At 38.0% G+C, this 18,038-nt stretch overlaps 1 protein-coding gene across 1 annotated transcript; it reads right to left on the bottom strand.

The window, feature by feature from the left end:
* Positions 1-399: 399 nt before the first annotated feature.
* On the bottom strand, positions 400-15,870 carry asic1c (acid-sensing (proton-gated) ion channel 1c). The gene is made up of 11 exons (XM_062428712.1): positions 15,229-15,870; positions 11,962-12,112; positions 11,372-11,499; positions 6,833-6,983; positions 6,645-6,701; positions 6,035-6,188; positions 5,714-5,805; positions 5,282-5,361; positions 4,449-4,520; positions 1,620-1,672; positions 400-478 (listed from the first exon to the last, which is right to left on the bottom strand). The coding sequence occupies exons 1-11, from the start codon at positions 15,868-15,870 to the stop codon at positions 400-402; spliced, it is 1,659 nt and encodes a 552-aa protein (XP_062284696.1).
* Positions 15,871-18,038: the final 2,168 nt, after the last annotated feature.

Consider the following 18,038-nt stretch of genomic DNA (forward strand, 5'->3'; position numbering starts at 1 on the left):
ATTGATGTACAGCAAAACTAGCACAACAGTACTACGTAACTCATCGTAACACAGTTCAGAATCCCTTTTCTTTTGGGACACATTAATCTTTACTGATTGTATACTCTAAAGTGACTGGATGAGAAGAACAAAATCCACAAAATGAAACATGAATAAATTAACACTGATGCCTTGACATGGCAGTTAAACCTGAGTTCTGTTTTGGAAGTGGTCTTTTTTTCTGATGATAGTATTCTATTTCTATTCAGGCAAGGATAAACTCTACTATACTTTTTTGAGTATACACTCAAACCTTTTTCTGTTAAATACATAAATTATTTCACAGTTTGCTGTCAAGTCCCCAGATTTGCCACCCCACCCCTACTTAATGTTGTCAACAAGCAAACTCCTCAAAGTTTCCTAGAGTCGGGTGACGAGGTAACATGTTCGGCGTGAATCCGAGACTGTCCGAGTGACTCCGGAGGGTGTCACAGGTGCTCTGCAAAACAGAGGGAAGGGAAGGAGGGAAGACGAGTTCAACCGGATTAAGGGAGGGGCGATGACGGGAGTGATGATGATAATGATGATGAAGAAACAGAAGAAAGGTATGAGCCACAGGTAAAATGAGAGTGATGGGGACGATCATGAATGTGACACGGGGGAGAGAAAAATAAATATGAAACGAGGAAAAATTGTGCAAAGACAGAAAAAAATGATCAATATTACCACACAAGAATATCATGGAGGACAATGAATGACAGAAACATATGTTGACAATGATGAGGTAATGAATACAACAGATTTGGAAGTTCCAACATCAGCCACATCACATATGTTTCACAGGTAGTGAAAAGAGAGTGTAAAGTAAATAAGGGACAGGTAGGGAAAGATGAATGAAAGGAGGGAGAGGAGAAAGAAAACAGCATATTTTTAGTCCTGTTTTTTCACTAGCATGTAAAATTCTTATAGTTACGGAAGTTGAAACATCCACATATGTCTGCATGTCCTTGAATGTGCAAAGATGCTTGCTGAATGGACAACTGCTGATATGTGGATAACAACCATCGGTAGTCCTGTTGGCAAAATGGCTATTCCAGCAGACAAAGAACCATTTATAGTTTTGTGCAAACTCACTGCATGCAGACCTGTGATAACATCACAAAGTAATGCATCTAGTGATGTTATCTGGCATGAGCCTCAAATGCATTGCCTCTAAATGGAAATCTGTGCTGCAGGGAAACAAATAGATCTCAGGTGGTTCAGCTTTTTGTACAACAATTCAATAAATATATAATATGTTTTCACAGGAGTGCTGGGCTATGAGAAGAAGGCATCATTATTCAGTAAAAAGGAAAATGTTTTATATAAAAATCTTTGTGCAATTGGAGAATCCAACCAACTCATGTCTTCTGTAAAGCCAATAAATACAGAAACACAACAAGCTAACCTGTCCTGACTCAGTGGTAGATGTTCAATTGCTCACTGCAGTCGGATAATTACCACTTTTAGGTTGCATGTCTACTACAGCCAACCAAGTCATTTGTAGCCACTGAGGAAATGATGTATGAGATGGTCTTAAGTATGTATGAAAGAGAGGGACAGCATGGGAGGGAGCAGCTATTATCAATGGGGTGTGCTACCTGGGGGCATGATTAGGCGTGACACCAGGGCTGGTTGGGTTCTCTGGAAACTCCTGGAATAGACATGATGAAAAGAAAGATGGGTGAGGGTGACTGAGATGAAAATAAAACACAATGCAAATGCTATAAGCTAATTGTTTGAGGGAATACTGCTTGTTGTGTTTTCCCCTCATTTAAGAACTGAAGGAAGGTGGCTGTTCAACACAAGATCTGATTTTGTTTAATAAGTGGGAAAAGCAAAAGACAGAAGTGTTGACGGTCACTGAGTCAAACTTAAAACTAAAAAGAACTAAATGCGTTACTTTGCTGTTGGGTTGTTTGAGTGGATATATGGCAATGGACTAGTTGATATAAAGTGTTATTGAATATGAGAAAAAAGAAGAACAGAGGATGATTTATTGTAAGCAGGTGAATATAATGATATGAATGGAGCAGAATATAGTACATATCACGCTATCAAAGTCTCTGGTAAAAGCATGACATAAATATCCGGCCACTAAGGAAATGCTTCATCTACTGTCACTGTTTCAACTTATAAAAACTGATTCTCCCAAAATCGGTCTAAAAAATAACCTCCTTCAAAACTGTATTGGCTTAACTTTACTGTACTTATCTTCACTTACACTAAAGAGAAGAACCAACTTCTTTCTGTTCTTCCACATCAGCTACCAAACCAAACACTGAACCCGAGGCAACTGTACATGCAAGAACACAATCCTCATGCAGGGGACAAACCCATGACTTTCTCACTTGCTTGAAGAAAATTTTGGTGCAGTCTTTTTTGCATGCTGCATTATTGCTCGTGATGATAAAGTCCTGGGCTTGTTTGTCACATAAGAGAGAAACAGAGCTTGCATTTCCAACGTTCTGCCAAGAAGGCTGGATGCAAATTGGTAGATAAAGTACACTCAGGGATAAAAGGAAATGTCTGCATTTAAGAAAAGTCAGCTTGAATGCTTTTGATTAAAACAGCACCAGAAAAGAGGAAGTGTTATTCCACCAGTGAGCTGCAGAGAGAGATTGTCTTTTAGCTGTTATTTAGACTTGTGAGAAAGAATTGGATTAAGTGGTTATTACAGTTTAGATTGCAAAGTTGATCTATTTGCATTAAAATAAAATAAATCTTCACTCAATTCACTCATGTTTTATATACTATTCTTACCAGTGAGACCAAAGACAATTTTCACGCAGGACATGACAATAAAGTATTTTCTATTTTCTATTTCAATTTGATAGTGCTTTGATTGTCAGAGAGACAACCGTTTTATTATCGTAGCATTAGTACAAAAAAATAATAAAGAAAATAAAAAGCAATGATAATTCACAGGATCATTTTGAAATGGTATGCAACTCAACATGTAGAATCTTTCTCAGCTCTACTTTTACAAAGAAGTTTACAAAGAACAGAACAAAGTTAAGTTGTCCACATATCAGCATTTTTAGGGTAAATCATAAATAAATCTAATAATCAAATTGGACCCAAGCAACTTCCTTGTGGGACTCCTCAAAATACTTTTATTATCTGTGTTCTACCAGAGAGGTAATGCTCCATCAAGGCAAGAGCTGAAGGTGAAAATTCAACAACGAAAATGGCAACAAAAACAAAAACATAAATGTTGCTGCAAAGTCTAGAAGGAGCACAACACCGACTAATTTCCTGCCATCTCTGTGTAGTAGTGAAAGAGTGCCCTGGTCTACAAACAAGTTGGGTAGATTTTACAAATTGTCTGAATGTAATCAAGTTTAGTAATCAATTTTACTCAGCACAGGAAATATTCTAATGGTTTTACAATTAGAGTCTGTAAAATCCACCTTTCCATCTTTGGGTACAGGCTTGAGTCAGCAGTATGTGCTGAACATTTGCTGATTACTGATATTTAGAAGGTGCATTTCAGTCGTAAATAATTTCTACCGGATGCTAGGGAACTGGAGGTGCCTCTAGACATTTTCTGTTAAACCATAGGGCTCAACAAAATGCTGTGATTTAGGGCAGAACAGAAATGTCTCACATTACTCTGGGTTTCATCTTGAAGTTTAAATGGGTTTTACTGCCCTGAAGGCTTTGAAAACAGGTTGATCATGAAATGTTCATAATGTCTCCAGAACTCATTTTGCCTTCCGCTTACTCTCCTGCTCTTATATGAAGATACTATGAATTTCCTTTAATCAAATAAAGTGGAAAAATCTAAATACAATAACAACTTTCCCAGCTCTAAGTGAACTGTAATTACATCATTGTCACTGACAATGTGTGTCCAAAAGTGGGATTGCATGCAGGATAAACTTAAAACAATCTGAGCATAAGAGCAGATATGAGTCATGATTAAAAGAGAACAGGTGGACAATTCACTTCTACTTGTCCATGCATTGAGGTTTAAGGGCACTCGAGCAGCAAAACACTTGATAAACAAAAGGCCTGGAAAAAGAGACTTACAAAGTCAATACTCATCTGTATTCCATCTGTAAACCTAATGTAGATTTTTGTCGTCATGGAGAATAATTTGTGCTAGTTTTCTCTAATATTCACCATGTAAATAAAAAGTATTATATTATTATGTGTAATATTGCACTGATTACATATTCATACTGTGCAGTGAAAACAAAGTTTATGTATTATTTATGCTTATGTTTACTACAAAAATATATCTCCTCTGCATGGAAAATTAAAACTAATGATGACATAATGTGGTGTACATTTTTCTTTCTCTCTGGTGCTGTTAATTAAAAGCATTTCAACTTCAAGTGTGCTGTTGTTCCTGAGCTCATTTGAGATACACCACATTAATTTCATACAGTACAAAGAAATACGTTCTGAGAGATAAAAATTACCAGATTGTCGCTCTGACAACGCTGTGGTCGTTTCTTGCGTATGAAGTAACCCAAAACCTTATCCTTAAACACCTAAATGCAAAAACATCAGATAGAGATTACACACAGATTAAATGCATATAGTGACAATAAAATAAAACAATAGCAGTATAAGTGTTTTCAAATACTGTCTGTAAATAATTTTACTTGGTGTAAAATCAATCAGCTGTCAAACCTTTAGTCCCTTCATAATTTAGGAAATAGGCTCTCTTGGTGAGAGTTAGATTGATATTATTACATGTCCGTACACTAAACATGAAGCAGTTAGTTAGCTTAGTATGTGGAGTAAAAATGGGGAAACAGTTAGACTGCCTCTGTCCAACTGCTACAAAATCCACCTTGCGAGCACCTCTAAAGCTCACTAATTAATAATGTATATCTTTCATATTTAATCTGTATAGAAACTGCAGTGTAAAAGTGACAATTTGTTGTGACTATCTTTCATGGGAACTGCTCCTGGTGCTATGTGTGCAATACTTCTCCACGTACTACATAGGACAATATATTAACTGGCTGCCATTTTATGTGAGGTTCTTTAACAATGCTGAGTGTGTACATTCATCCACTATATACTGCCCTCAAAAATTTAACATTGGAACAATTTTGGTAACTTTTGGACAGAGCCAGGCAGGCTGTTTCCTGTCTCTATGCTAAGCTAACCCGCTGCTAGCTGTAGCTTCATACTAGCCTTAAGTTTCACACTTAATCATTGCCTTTAAATATATTGGGATAAAAATATAATGAATTAGTTATTGTTATATTGAATTTTAATTAGCACAGAACCAGCACCTTACCTCATATAGGTAGTCAAATATTTCCAGTATTGTTAAAACACTGGCTCCAATAAACAGCCCCATCTGACCTCCAATGTCACCTAGAAAAAGAGAGATTAACAGATATTGGCACGTACAGTAATTGAACAATGGTGCGTGAAACTATTCCTGGTGCTGTCACTTCTAATTCACTATCTCTTGCAGAAATCTGAGCAGAATTGTCAAGTGTCCATACAGCCCCAACTTTTCATCAGATGCAACCTGGCTGTCCTTGCAAGAACATCAGATTATGAAAATGTGTTCAGCCTGATTCACAAGTTCAAAGAGGAAACCTCAAAACACCGGTCGTGAACACACAATGTGAAATATGTGGCAGGGGCCCACTGAGAGTGCTGATACCAAGGTCGACCATATTTTTGTGTCTCAATGAACCTGAAACTACAAGGATCTTACCGAGAAGCCCTGCAATTTCATAGGCCTTCTTCTGCTCAATCTTCTCGTAATTCAGAGCTTCAAAGAAGATGTCCAAGACCAATATATTTTCTCTGGAGAGAGGGCAGACAAGAGCACACCCTACAGATTTAATTTCTGGTCATATCACACAATGCCAAATGACATATCACATTTCCTGTGTAACTATCTCTCATTATTGTTACATTGAAGGTGAACGATGGAGACCCAGATCATGCTTTGCCATACAGTACATCAAGCCATTAAAAGAAAAAGAAAACAGGCCATTATCTGAACAACTAACTGCTACTAAATTATACTTACCCAATATATTGCTCAGTTTTGTTGAATTTCTTAGCCAGATATTTAGCAGATGCCTTACTGGGGATCTTAACCATGGACAGCTCCTTGCCATAGCGAGTCATGTTGCAGGGGGTCTGACAGACACAGTAATCGTTGTCTTTCTCTACCAAAAAGTCTGTGGATGATCAAAATCATTTAAAAATATTGTGATTACTGCGAACAATCAAACAAGCCTGCACACAGAGGCTCTCGGTTTCTGCTTAAAATATCTCACATGACAGAAAACTACAATTGCTGCCATCGTTCACTTTCCATGAAAGCAAATAATGACTGAAGCTATAATACAGAGAGGGAAGAAAAGCTCTATGGGATTTATTTGATATCAGCGAAGCAAAGACACGGCACAAATCTTCCTAATGGAATTTTTAAACAATAATTTTACTTTATTGCTTTATTTTTGCATCAGCACTATTCGAGATCAAAAGTAATTTAAAGTTAATGCTACAGAAGTATTATCTACAGGCTGGAACAGTCTCACGGTGCTGCTACTGAACACTTGGTTGAATTCAGACATTAATGCACAACTATTACATCAATATTTCATACTTATACAGAACAGTGGAGGGCTCACCTAAAGCTGGGTCAGCACAGTCTTTGTACTGCTCTGGTGTGCAAACTGTTGAGGTTCCTGTTTGAAATAACATAAAAGTGAAAATAATTACATGACATATAAACTGACAACATGTGGACACAAGTATTTGCTTCTTTTTTGGCACGTGATTGCATTTTTCATTGGTGAAGTCAAGTCTGAATTCATACCAGGCATGTGAACCATCCTGCAGTTACAATTCTCCAGCAGGTACCGAGTTTCACAGTCAATGCGGCAGGCGGTGATGCTGTATGTGGAGAAGTATTCAGAGTCTATGGGAGTAGACTTGCAATCTCCCCAAGGCGGAGGGAGGTACTGAAGCTGAAAGAGCAAACAGCACATGTTTTCCCTCAGTATATCAGCACACAGGATTACAACAAATAACATAAATTGAGCCCAGGACAGCAGAAGTACAAAAGAGGACAACAAGCTGACAAAACCCAACACAAATGTCTCAAACATAAAATAAATAAATAAATACAGAAGCATTTCAATGAGAATGTGCACTAACACAATATTGGCACAAAATGTCCAGTCAGACCAACATTATTGTTCATGTGTAGCAGCAAGCAGATATCATGCAGAACATTACTGATGCAGGTCTAGTCCCCAGTAGGAAGCAGAGTACCATGGGAATAGAGACAGGCTTAATAGAAATCTGTAAGATATGTTTTGTCAGACAGGACACCACAATCAATGGACACATTTTACAAAACCAACCCTGAAAACAGACTTAGAACAGTAAACAGGTTACACTTGTCAAATGAATGATTTCATGAATTGTATTTAATTCAACAGACATCATACATCCCTATTTCATGGTACATATTTGATGAAAATAGGTCATATTGAATGAACTTCTCTGTTGCAGCACATACACATGGTTTTATTGTTGATTAACTATTTAGATTTCCCAATATAAGCCAATAAAAGTTTATCAATAAACTACCGTGACTGCATGACCCTATAAATTTAATAATGAAGCGAAGATGTATTGTATATTCAGTTTGCCGTCTCATTAGGGGTCAAACTCTCATTTAAAGTTTAAATGCAGGTCATTACATTTATGAGTAACTCAGGGAATTCTAAATTAATCCACTAATGAGGAATATTTAATGCCTGAATTTTAAGGTTTTGGTTCACACTTAATATTAGACCCGAGGTGCTTGTCTTATAACTGCAGCAGTGTGCCCTGTGTGTGTATGTTTAGAGCTCTCTTTCACACTTAGAGGAAACTTGTTTTTTGGTGTACTGCACACACTGACACCCTTTAAAAGTCTTGTTTACTGCAATTTATTGTACTAAATGCCTACTACTCATTTTCATGACAAAAACAAACCAATTATTTATGAAGGCCACCGACGTTTGGGCATCTCTGGATATAGAAACTTACTGCAGTGGAAGGTAGCCAACAATCAATGCAATAGACATCCGCCTAAATGAATGTCCACATAGAAATTATTCAGCTATTAAGGTTAACTGTAATTGCCAATCATCTCCAGCAGCTCTAACCAGGCTAACTATGACAATCTAATGGTCATTTTGTCAATAGAAAGTGACAGAGATAAGAGCGTAATTCACTGCAGGGGTTGACATCAACTGGCAAACATGATTTAGCCTTTACTGAACTCCATTTCAAGCCCACAGACTCTCATAACTGAAGTTACACTGGATATAAAACCCAAGTGCAATAAAGGCTAGACTTCGAACTGATGCCAGAGTACTCGTGGGTAATAAAACCTAATGAATCGCATTGTCTGGTGTCTGGTCCCTCCAAATGATATTAAGGAGCGGTCCAGTGGACCAACCCAGTGGTAAAAAGGCAGAATAAACAAAAAAAAAAAAGAAGTTAGCAGAACTGTGTATGGCAGTGAATGGGTAAAGCCAAACAACAGCTTTGATGAAGACAAAGACTTGGGTGAATGGCTAAAGCTGTAATGATACACATTAGCTGCTCTTTACTTTATCTATTAAACAGAGAAGATAATGACGAAAGGAAAGGAGTACAGATGTTGCATGTGGTTGCTTCAGCCACACAGAGGGAGGGGCAGATGAATTCATTCCTCAGGGGCGGGGGCACCGGCGGATGAAAGTGTGGAACTTGACATTGGGGGTGTAGCTACTTAACAATACAGTATTTTGTGGCATGCAGCAAGCTCAGACAAACATATACGCTACCCTCTGCTCTTGGGTGGAAACAAAGGTTTGGAAGCCGGGGGCAACCCCGAAGCCGAGCTCATGGAGGAAAGGAGGCTCTGACTGAGCGTGAAGCTGTACCTTTATGCCGGCCTCATAGGACGTCTCATCTAGGCGAGGAGTGAGGGAATATAGCCTACATCATTATCAAATAGCAACAGCAAGGCAAGGGATAGAAAGTGGTCAACCCGTTCTGGACAGTAAGACAACCTGTTGTTATTAAAACAACAAAACAGCTACAGCTCCCAACGGCACGTGAAGACTCTGCAGCATTGGTGCACTGGTGGGTTGTGATTTAGCCATTATTTTCTTACTTCCTCTCAAGCTTGTGTGAAGACACAGTTCAGTTTCAACCATTACATTATTCAAGCCCAGAATTTGGAGGGGTGGTCTTCATGTCTCTCTGGGCTCACAAGTCAAAGACTCCTATTAAAAATTAAATTCTTCTGACAGAAGCTTTACAAATGAAAAGTCTTGAAATCATAAGTGCTTCATCCAACTGTCTATTATTACATTGAAAGTCGTGTCACTATACTCATTGGAGACTGACTGAAATTAATGCTGGCCAGACTTTAATGACAGTCTAATTAATTCAGCACATATCTTAGGTTATAAACACGTCTTTTAGCTGTCACCGATGTGGGCGCTTGTGTCATGGTTATAAATGACAATCTGTGTAATTTGTGTTCTAGAGGGGAACTTCCAAATGGTGATTAATATACCAAATTCACTTCTTGGAAATGGCTGAATGATGATACACTTGGAGCATTTTACAACATTCATAGAGTGAGAGAGAGACAGAGACAGAGAAAGATAGAGACACATTACATGAAGCAAAACTGCTTCCCAAAAAAAATAAAAATTTGCCATCTTTGTGGTGTCCAAGTGTCTGTTTCATTAGACCAAAACTCTGTCTCAATCATCCCATGTTATTCTGCTAAAATAAGGGTGGAGTATTTTATTTTGATTGTTTATCTCATGCCCATGAACTGACCAACACCATTAACTTCAGAGCAAAATCATTTAAATTAAGCATGAATGATTGTTAAAGTAATTCATTTAATTCACAGCTTGAGCATCCATCTCTTCATAACTTGACGAGGTCTGAGTATGTGGTCGAAATTTTAATCAGCCTGCAGCACAATACAGAAATACTCTTTATCTCAAAGGTAATCATTTGAGAAAACCTAAAATCCTTTGTGGCACAGTTGCCATTTTGCCTCTGACTTACAATGAGGTTTTTGTTCTTTGTCAAATGACATTTCTCTATCCAGTCACTGTTTCGGTTTGGAAAGCAAAGACTGTTGTTTTAGTCTGTATGCTACTCTTGTGTAGACAACAGAAGGGACACCAATTTAATGGGTTGTCTTGGCAACATCACAATACCTCTTTACAGTGTCATTAGATTTGGATAGGAAATCCATGTGAGCTTAGTGTTATGACCTTGCACACAGACTTGGCAATCAATTCTACACTATAGTTATTACTCTTCATCCTTCACTGACGGCAGTGAAGGGAAAGTTTAGAGCTAAGAACTAATTTTCTAGCCAACAAACCTGTCAAGGATCGTTCTGTTTCCCAGAACATAATGTGTTAAAATACTAATTTCACAATGTCCCTAAATCATAGGAGCATTTTTAAATGTTTTGGAAACAGCAGTGTGTCCTTTTCCTAATCTAATGATGCATACTGTAAATATTTGTGAAATAGTGAAATAGGTGCACCAGGCCTCTTTTAATAGCTCAATTTGACATCAAAAACATGATGATGATTTTAATATTTTTCCCTCAAGATATATTTAGTCTTGAGAAGGAGTCTTCATAGGTTAGTTATATATAGTGAGTCTTTAAAGCAGTCCAACTCTGGCTAAATGCTGCTGCCAGCAGACTATTTTAGCAACACTCATTCTTAATATTCATTAGTATGTTAACAATTGCTTTGAAGAGTGTTAATTAAATCTCTTTTCAAAAATTCTAAGCGAGGTTTATTTTTTATTAATTAGATCTGTTTTTATCATTAAATCCTGCTGACCATGGCTGTGTGATTTCTGTGAGTCTCGAAGCTTCTCTCTGCCTCATCTTTGATACGCCACTAGAGACAATTTTAACAGCATTCAAATAACTGCACTCAGGCTAAAAGTAGTGAAGGCTCACTATGAAAAGTAAAACAAACACTCTGAGCTGCCAGATAGTTTTTCATGCTGTGTAGTATGGGGTTATTTTTGCTCTAAAGCAAACACAGTTTCGTTTAGTGCTTGCATCTAATCATTAGTTGGCCCTGCTCTATCAATATTCCTTGGCTGCGATAATTCCCCAGTTTTATTTACTTGTACCAAGATTCACCTGGTTTGTACAACACATTTCCCACACAAGGTAAATCAAAGATCTGATTTTGCTCCGGGCTCTGTGACACAGAGGTAATGGGCAGTGGCTGGTGAGGATTTGGGGACAAACACAGAATGAAGCGGAGCAAAAAAGTTGAGGTTGGAGGGGAGGAGGCTGAACATTAGGTACCAGTTGTTGCTGACATGACACAAAAGTTTGAAAACCAGGGGCCACACCAAATCCCAGTTGGTCAATGAAGGGCGGCTCATCCTGGCTGTGGATCTGAACCTTGATGCCTGCTTCGTAGGAGGTTTCATCTGTGGATACAGCACGCCAGACAATGTAACAACAGGTACGGTTGCTATGGTAACCCGCTTTTTGGCTCTTTACTCTTCCGTTGGTAGTGATGCTGCATGCTCCTAAACCCCATTGCTAGAAATGTATATCAGATAGGTACTCATATATTAGCATGCTGGACTAATATTTATAACCAAAGACTTATCACATGCTGTTCATTTTACAAATGTGCAGTCAAATGATATTGTTGCCAACCATGAATTGGATACAACATGTCACTGAATGCAATGATGTCAGTTGTAGTTCTGGATATACATATCAAGATAATAGTAAAGATAAAGAATAGGCAGTAAAGTGAAGGATAAGATCTGGGAAAATCACTTTTTTGTTCAACTCTATAAAATCTCCACATATTAAAGAGATGACAAAGGCAAGTTAAATATTACTGTAAATGTCAGAATGATGCTAAAAGCTGCACTGACCTGTCTCTCCCCAAACAGGCAGATATTCATCCTGCTGAATATCCAGCATGATCTCCAAGCCGTTCCCCGTGCCACCTTTCAACGTGGTCAGCAGTGGGTTGCCATCTAATCCAGAGTTGAAAGTGTAACATTTTCCGTAGCGTGTGTATATCTGTAAAAAAGAATAAACAAAAACAACAGGTGAGTAAATGAAAAGTCAAACCCTTTTCATGGTGCTGTGGTAAAGCAGTGTGCGGAGACGAGATGTATTACACGTCAGCCTATAATTGTGGAGGACAGGTAATCATTGCAGAGGTTTTGAGATTATCAGAGTAAGCAGCGCAGGCTTTAAACAGATGCTTGACTATGATTTCAGAAATTAATGTGCATTCCTTAGCAGCAGCAGCAGCTATTAATCTTTACCCAATTTCACTCCAAATTTCCCCCGAGTCATTTAGAGTGAATGTACTATTTCGCTGTCATAAAATAGGAATTATCTGAGGTGGAAGCTCTCTGGACACACTAACGCTAAATTGGGTTTGTAAACAACATTTGTGTGTCTTGACTGACTTACTTGTTAAGAGACAGAATCTGTGCCAGTGAAGCTCAGCGGTAATAATACAGTGTGATGTGCAATCGCTACAGCAGGTTTTCTCCCACAAGTATATTTCTGGTTTAATTAATCAAGTTGGCTAAAGTAATTTATTTCCAGCTCTTGCTTCAGTGCTCACAGTTGACATGTTTTCAATTTTATTGATTTTCCTTGTGATTGGAATATTCCCCATCCTTGTTGCCAGGAAAGTAAAAATAAATCTGCATTGGGATTAGAAATGTTGACATTATAATTTGAACTCAGGCTTTGGTATATAAAGACTAAGAAAGCTTAAAAGTCTGAATATAGCTTGAGGTGTTCAGTAAATTCTGGATAAAACTAATAATTTAGGATAAGACTATCAAACTGTAGAATTGATTAGTTATGCAATACTCTGAAGAGGACGAATATCTATTCATCATGCATTCAACAAAATTTAAAAACCTGCAGTGATAAGTGCCACTATAAACAGCTGTCATAATAATTGTATCATGCCAAATTGTGACAAACAGCTACTTATGGCTGACATATACTGTATACTGCACATAAGTTCAGCACAGTTGCATATGCAAATATCTGCTAACTTGTGTCCTCAGCAAACAATTACATATTTAATTGGGGGGAGTGTGGATGAATCAAGACAACTGGAAAAATATATCATAAAATTAGGGGAGCCATAAGATTTAATCTTACAATCAACTTAACACCTAACTGCGGAATTTAGTCATTACTAAATATTGTGTATTATAAATTAATACCCCCAACAATTTATGGGGTTTGAATTCTCCTTTTTGAAATTTCCAAAGGTAATTTGAAGTAGTGCAACTTTTTCTCTTTAACTCTGAAAATCCAAGTGTTCAATACAAAAAACACTATATTCAAGTTACTCAAACCCAGCTGGTCAATTTTGGACCAAGGTTAACAATCAGATTGGTTATATTGGATTGATTAAATTTAGCATCTTGAATTCACTGAAATTCAACATGAAAAATTCAAACTTGAGCATTCAGGATAGCCAGCAAACAGTTCTGAAGCGACCAGACACTTGAATTATCTATCTGAAATTAAATTAAATTAAATTAAATTATATTACCTTCTGTAAAATTCAAAAGGGGGGATTCAAACCAAATAAAAATATTTCAGTGCTATGGTAACTATTCTGTAGTGGTTACATTTACAGTTGTGTTTAGTTGTTTTTAAAATGCAATTATTACAGCCTTTTTTGCTTCCATATAAAACCTATACTGTAGAAGTGAAAAGCAGTTTGCTACACTGACCAATATTTACTACAGTAATGATTATGGTTGTCAAATATCTTTACTTGGCAGACAGTAATTGGTCATTTTCTGTATCACCATGAAAACAAATTGTGGTTGGTGAGATGTTTTTGCCTTTTTGGTCAACAACGTGGCTAAAGAACATGTCACACTTTAAAAATAAAATTTAAAAAATCCATCTATTGGTAAATTTTCATCATATCAAATGTAGGTAGGGTTGTGGTAAGAGGGCTGCTGGCAAAAAACTCAACAAGCATGTCAGAACTTATCTCAAGAGATCACAGTCAGTGTTGCATGACCAGAGTCAGACAGACTTACATGCAGCTCTGACAGATAAGACAGATATTTTATTCCTTCTCCCTGCAGCCTATATGGTCTGCCAAGCTGCAAGACACCATCTACAGTAACTGCTAAGTGTGTTATAGGATTTAAATGTAACTAGAACAACTAATTAGATATAATGGGAGCTTCGCTCAGTCTTTTGAAAGCAAGAGAGCACACAACACACTTTAAATCTCAGTTATGAACCAAATTGGCCATGATGGAAGATGGATGGTGGAGGCTCCATGGATGGCTGACAATCTGTAGTTTTCTTGCAGGGCTTTTCATTTCAAGTGTCAGTTATATGTTTGATTTTTACAACTGGAATCTGCCTAGATCTCCATCTGCAAAGGTAAGTATTTAAATTTTTTAAATAAAATATTTTTACAAAGTGTGTTCCCAGATTAATTTTTTTATAATTAGCCACTATGCATGCAGACTTCTCAGTGCAGATGTTTACCTATTTAGCCTTTTGAATATTTTGTGATGACACTATCAGCTGCTGGTTTGTGTTGAAGTCTGGAATACTGTAACTGTGGGTTGCAAACGCCATCCACTTCCTCAGCAGTGAATGGGTATAACAGACTTACGCCCATTCATATTCATATATGGGAGGCTGAGGCACATTTTTGAAACAAGACCATATACTTCACATGCTCGTAAATCAGTTCAAATAATTTCTCAATTATTAATGATCAAATCTTTCTCCCTGCATATTGTTGTCACAGGTTATAAAGCAAAAAAAGCATAAGAAATTGTCCAGGTGAATATAAACAAAATTGAGACACTCCAAAAACTACAAACTACACCTTCTACTCATTGATGAGGACATGAGATTGATTTGCACCAAAGCATGAAGGCAACGTTGCGTTTGTTTTCTTGAGTGACTTCACCAAGACATCAAATTTAATAAGGTAAAGCTGTCATGTTTGAGAGGCAAAAACAGGACAGGCTTGTTTGCAGCTTTGAAACATCAACACACACTAAAGAATACCTGCAGGAAAGAGCATCGTCAAATGCTCACATGAATTATTAATACACCTTGTAAACAACATGCATATCCACACTGACAAAGGCTATCTTTCTTTCTGTACATACAGTGCTGAAGTTTTTGTGGGTACAGGTTTCACCACGAAACCTGCACTCAAGCAGCATCTCCTCCAGCTGGTGACCGAGCCGACTCATCATCTCGGTGGTGTTGACATGGTAATCAGGGGGCGGGGTGTAGTTATTGAAATCCAGCAGCCTCAGGAGACCCTGCTTGTGGTTGTCCTTAAGGATGGCCAGGTTCTTCTCCATCACTGTGTGATTAAGATACATGAGGTCCATCCAGTAGCCACTGTGATAAAGATCATCCCTGGTCAGGGTGGATACACGGAAAACATTTTTATTGCAGAAAGTCACTGCTGGGAAGGACATGTTGTGAGCCCACACCATGTAGATCTTAGTGATAGCAGGGTAGGACATCAGGTACAGGATTCGGTTCCCGGACCAGGTGATGAGGAGACTGAAACAAAGAAAGAAGGCCAGGATCCAGATGACCCGCTGTGGTTTGGACTTGTCTGGAAAGAAGACAAACTTCAAACCATGGATCTTGGTCCTCATTATGAAATCCACAGTAATCTCTTTCCATGTCGGTTTAAGTGAGCTTGACTCAGTGTTTTGAAGCGTAGTCTCTTGGGCATCATTCTGTTTGTGTGGCCCGAGGGCAATTGATTCAGATGTAGGTGCTTTGACCATAATTGCTTGTGTCAAGGCAGGCGCTCCTTTACCAAATACTGTTTCTTAATAGCCCACCTTAGACTTCCCCCAATTTACACACACTGGCTTTCTTCACAACCATCTCCGGGTGTATGTATCACAAATTCCAGGTAGCAGCGACAGAAGTCCTAATGCGCAGGTGTCCCACTGTTCAAGCTTGAAAATTCTTTGCCATGAGAATATAAACAAAGGAACTGAGCTCCTTGGGGAAGGTAAAATTGATTTACATAATGATTTCTTCATGAGAAAAACAGCTGAATCACTCCATTAACAAAAACCATCAAGCATAACCATCAACAGTCCTTCATCAATAGATAAATAGATGTGATAATTGCAGATTTAAGCGACGACTTCACTCCCAGAGGCAATCACTTTGAAAATCCGGAGAGGCTTACCCCTGTTGCTCAGATCTTTCACTCCTCCATCTCCCTCTCCCACAGCCAGACAATACTTGCAGATTTCGGTGGTTTCTTTCTTTGTGTAGTAGCTGCCCAGAACCCAACTCCTCCCTTTTTCCACAGATTGAAGAGATGCTTTTTAGTCTGTTGACTTGCAGCCTGCAGAAAGGAATATAAAGCCTGTTGCCCCCCCACACACTCTCTCTACAGTCGAATGGAGAATGAGGTGGAGCCAGTGGATGAAACTGTTTTCCTCCGGTGATGAAGTAGACCTCCAATGGTATAGAGAGGCGGGAGGAATGTATCAATCAAAGAAGAAATAATTGTAATATAGAAATTCTGCTCCAAAAACAATGAAGTCTGAAATTCTTTAATATTGAAGAATCTGCAGCTTGCTCGTGGATCAATATATCTATATAATTGATATCTAAGGGAAGCCAGTTACAGCAGCAAAATCCCCCTCAAATGTGGTAGAAATATTCGTTACAGCACATTTTTCAGCTCTTCTTTTCTGCCAGTTTCAAATGTAGTTTCACAAATGCAGTGTAATAAGGGCTGACATCCTGCTGCATGCAGATGTGGGGCTGGTTGATATTAAAGCTTCTTTGGTCCGTTTATGTGAGACTATCAGAGGATAGTTCTTGGCAGAGAGCTTAGCTCCATAGTGAGACTATTTTTTTCATTATGGTAGTTGGAATCTTTTCAGTGCCTAATTTGAATATTGGCTCAGTTGCCTGATCACAGCTGTGTTGATATATTAAATGTGTTTAAATATTAAATTTATCTGAGGTGTCTTTTTAATTCACATGTTGCCTTTTGCAACCACAGTGTCCAGCTTTCCTCACACTGTTCTTCACAATGTGCTTCCTCTTCATCAAAACAAATGACCAGTGGCGGTTCTAGCTTCTGTGGCTCCCCCGTCGAACTCCCCTTAGGCCCCCCCCCACTTTATCCTAGATGTTTTTTATTATACTACCACATAATTATTATACTATCCTATATGAATAAACATTTCACTTTTATCACATTAACTACTATTTGTGACTTTAGTTTGCTAAATTCATAACTGTATATTCTCAGTCTCGCACCTCATTATTGCACATTAAGCACACTTATACCACATATATAGATTTAATATAATACAATTTGATTCCTTTACTTGGTTTGATCTTTTCTGTACGTGGTCTATTTCTTCTTCTGCTACTGCAGAGTAACACCTACTTTCCCGCCGGGATCAAAACAGTGCTATCTTATCTTATGTTAACTTTGATAACACCGCACTGTCATTCAGTACCTATGTTAAAAATACAAACGCAATATTTCTACATTTGACGGAAAAATGAAATGATCAAATTGTAGCCTTGTAGTGATTATGTACTAGGAGTCCTCTGACCCTACCAGCACATTTGTTATTGAACTAAAACTTCATTTAATAAAAAGATAATTTCAAAACATGTCAGCTTATCTCCAGCCAATTTAATTATGGCCAAATGATTAATTTATACCAAAGAGACAGAGGGGAGCACAAACAAACAGTTTGCTCTGTGTTTAAAAGTTGCGGTAATAACAGTCTGATAACATTAATGAATGTCTGGATACTGAAAAATAAAGAGCTTCAGCACTGTGGTAATAGTTATTTTCCTTCTGTGTGCTTTCAAGGCCTTCCAGCAGCAAACAACTAAATTAATTGCCTGGATCCAGCTCCCCCAGCAGCTACAGTATGTCATGTCGGCCCAACGCCTATTTTTC

The sequence above is a fragment of the Scomber scombrus genome, chromosome 11 (genome assembly GCF_963691925.1).
Source record: "Scomber scombrus chromosome 11, fScoSco1.1, whole genome shotgun sequence".
Lineage (NCBI taxonomy): Eukaryota > Metazoa > Chordata > Actinopteri > Scombriformes > Scombridae > Scomber > Scomber scombrus.

Bases quoted from the DNA above. Each gene is read 5' to 3' on its own strand.
- asic1c (XM_062428712.1), bottom strand. From the start codon at position 15,870: ATGGTCAAAGCACCTACATCTGAATCAATTGCCCTCGGGCCACACAAA. The intron at 12,113-15,228 runs GTATGTACAGAA...TCTTTTTTACAG, and splicing joins CCCACAAAAACTTCAGCACT to ATATACACACGCTACGGAAA. The intron at 6,984-11,371 runs GTACCTAATGTT...TTGCTCTTTCAG, and splicing joins TGTCATGTCAGCAACAACTG to CTTCAGTACCTCCCTCCGCC.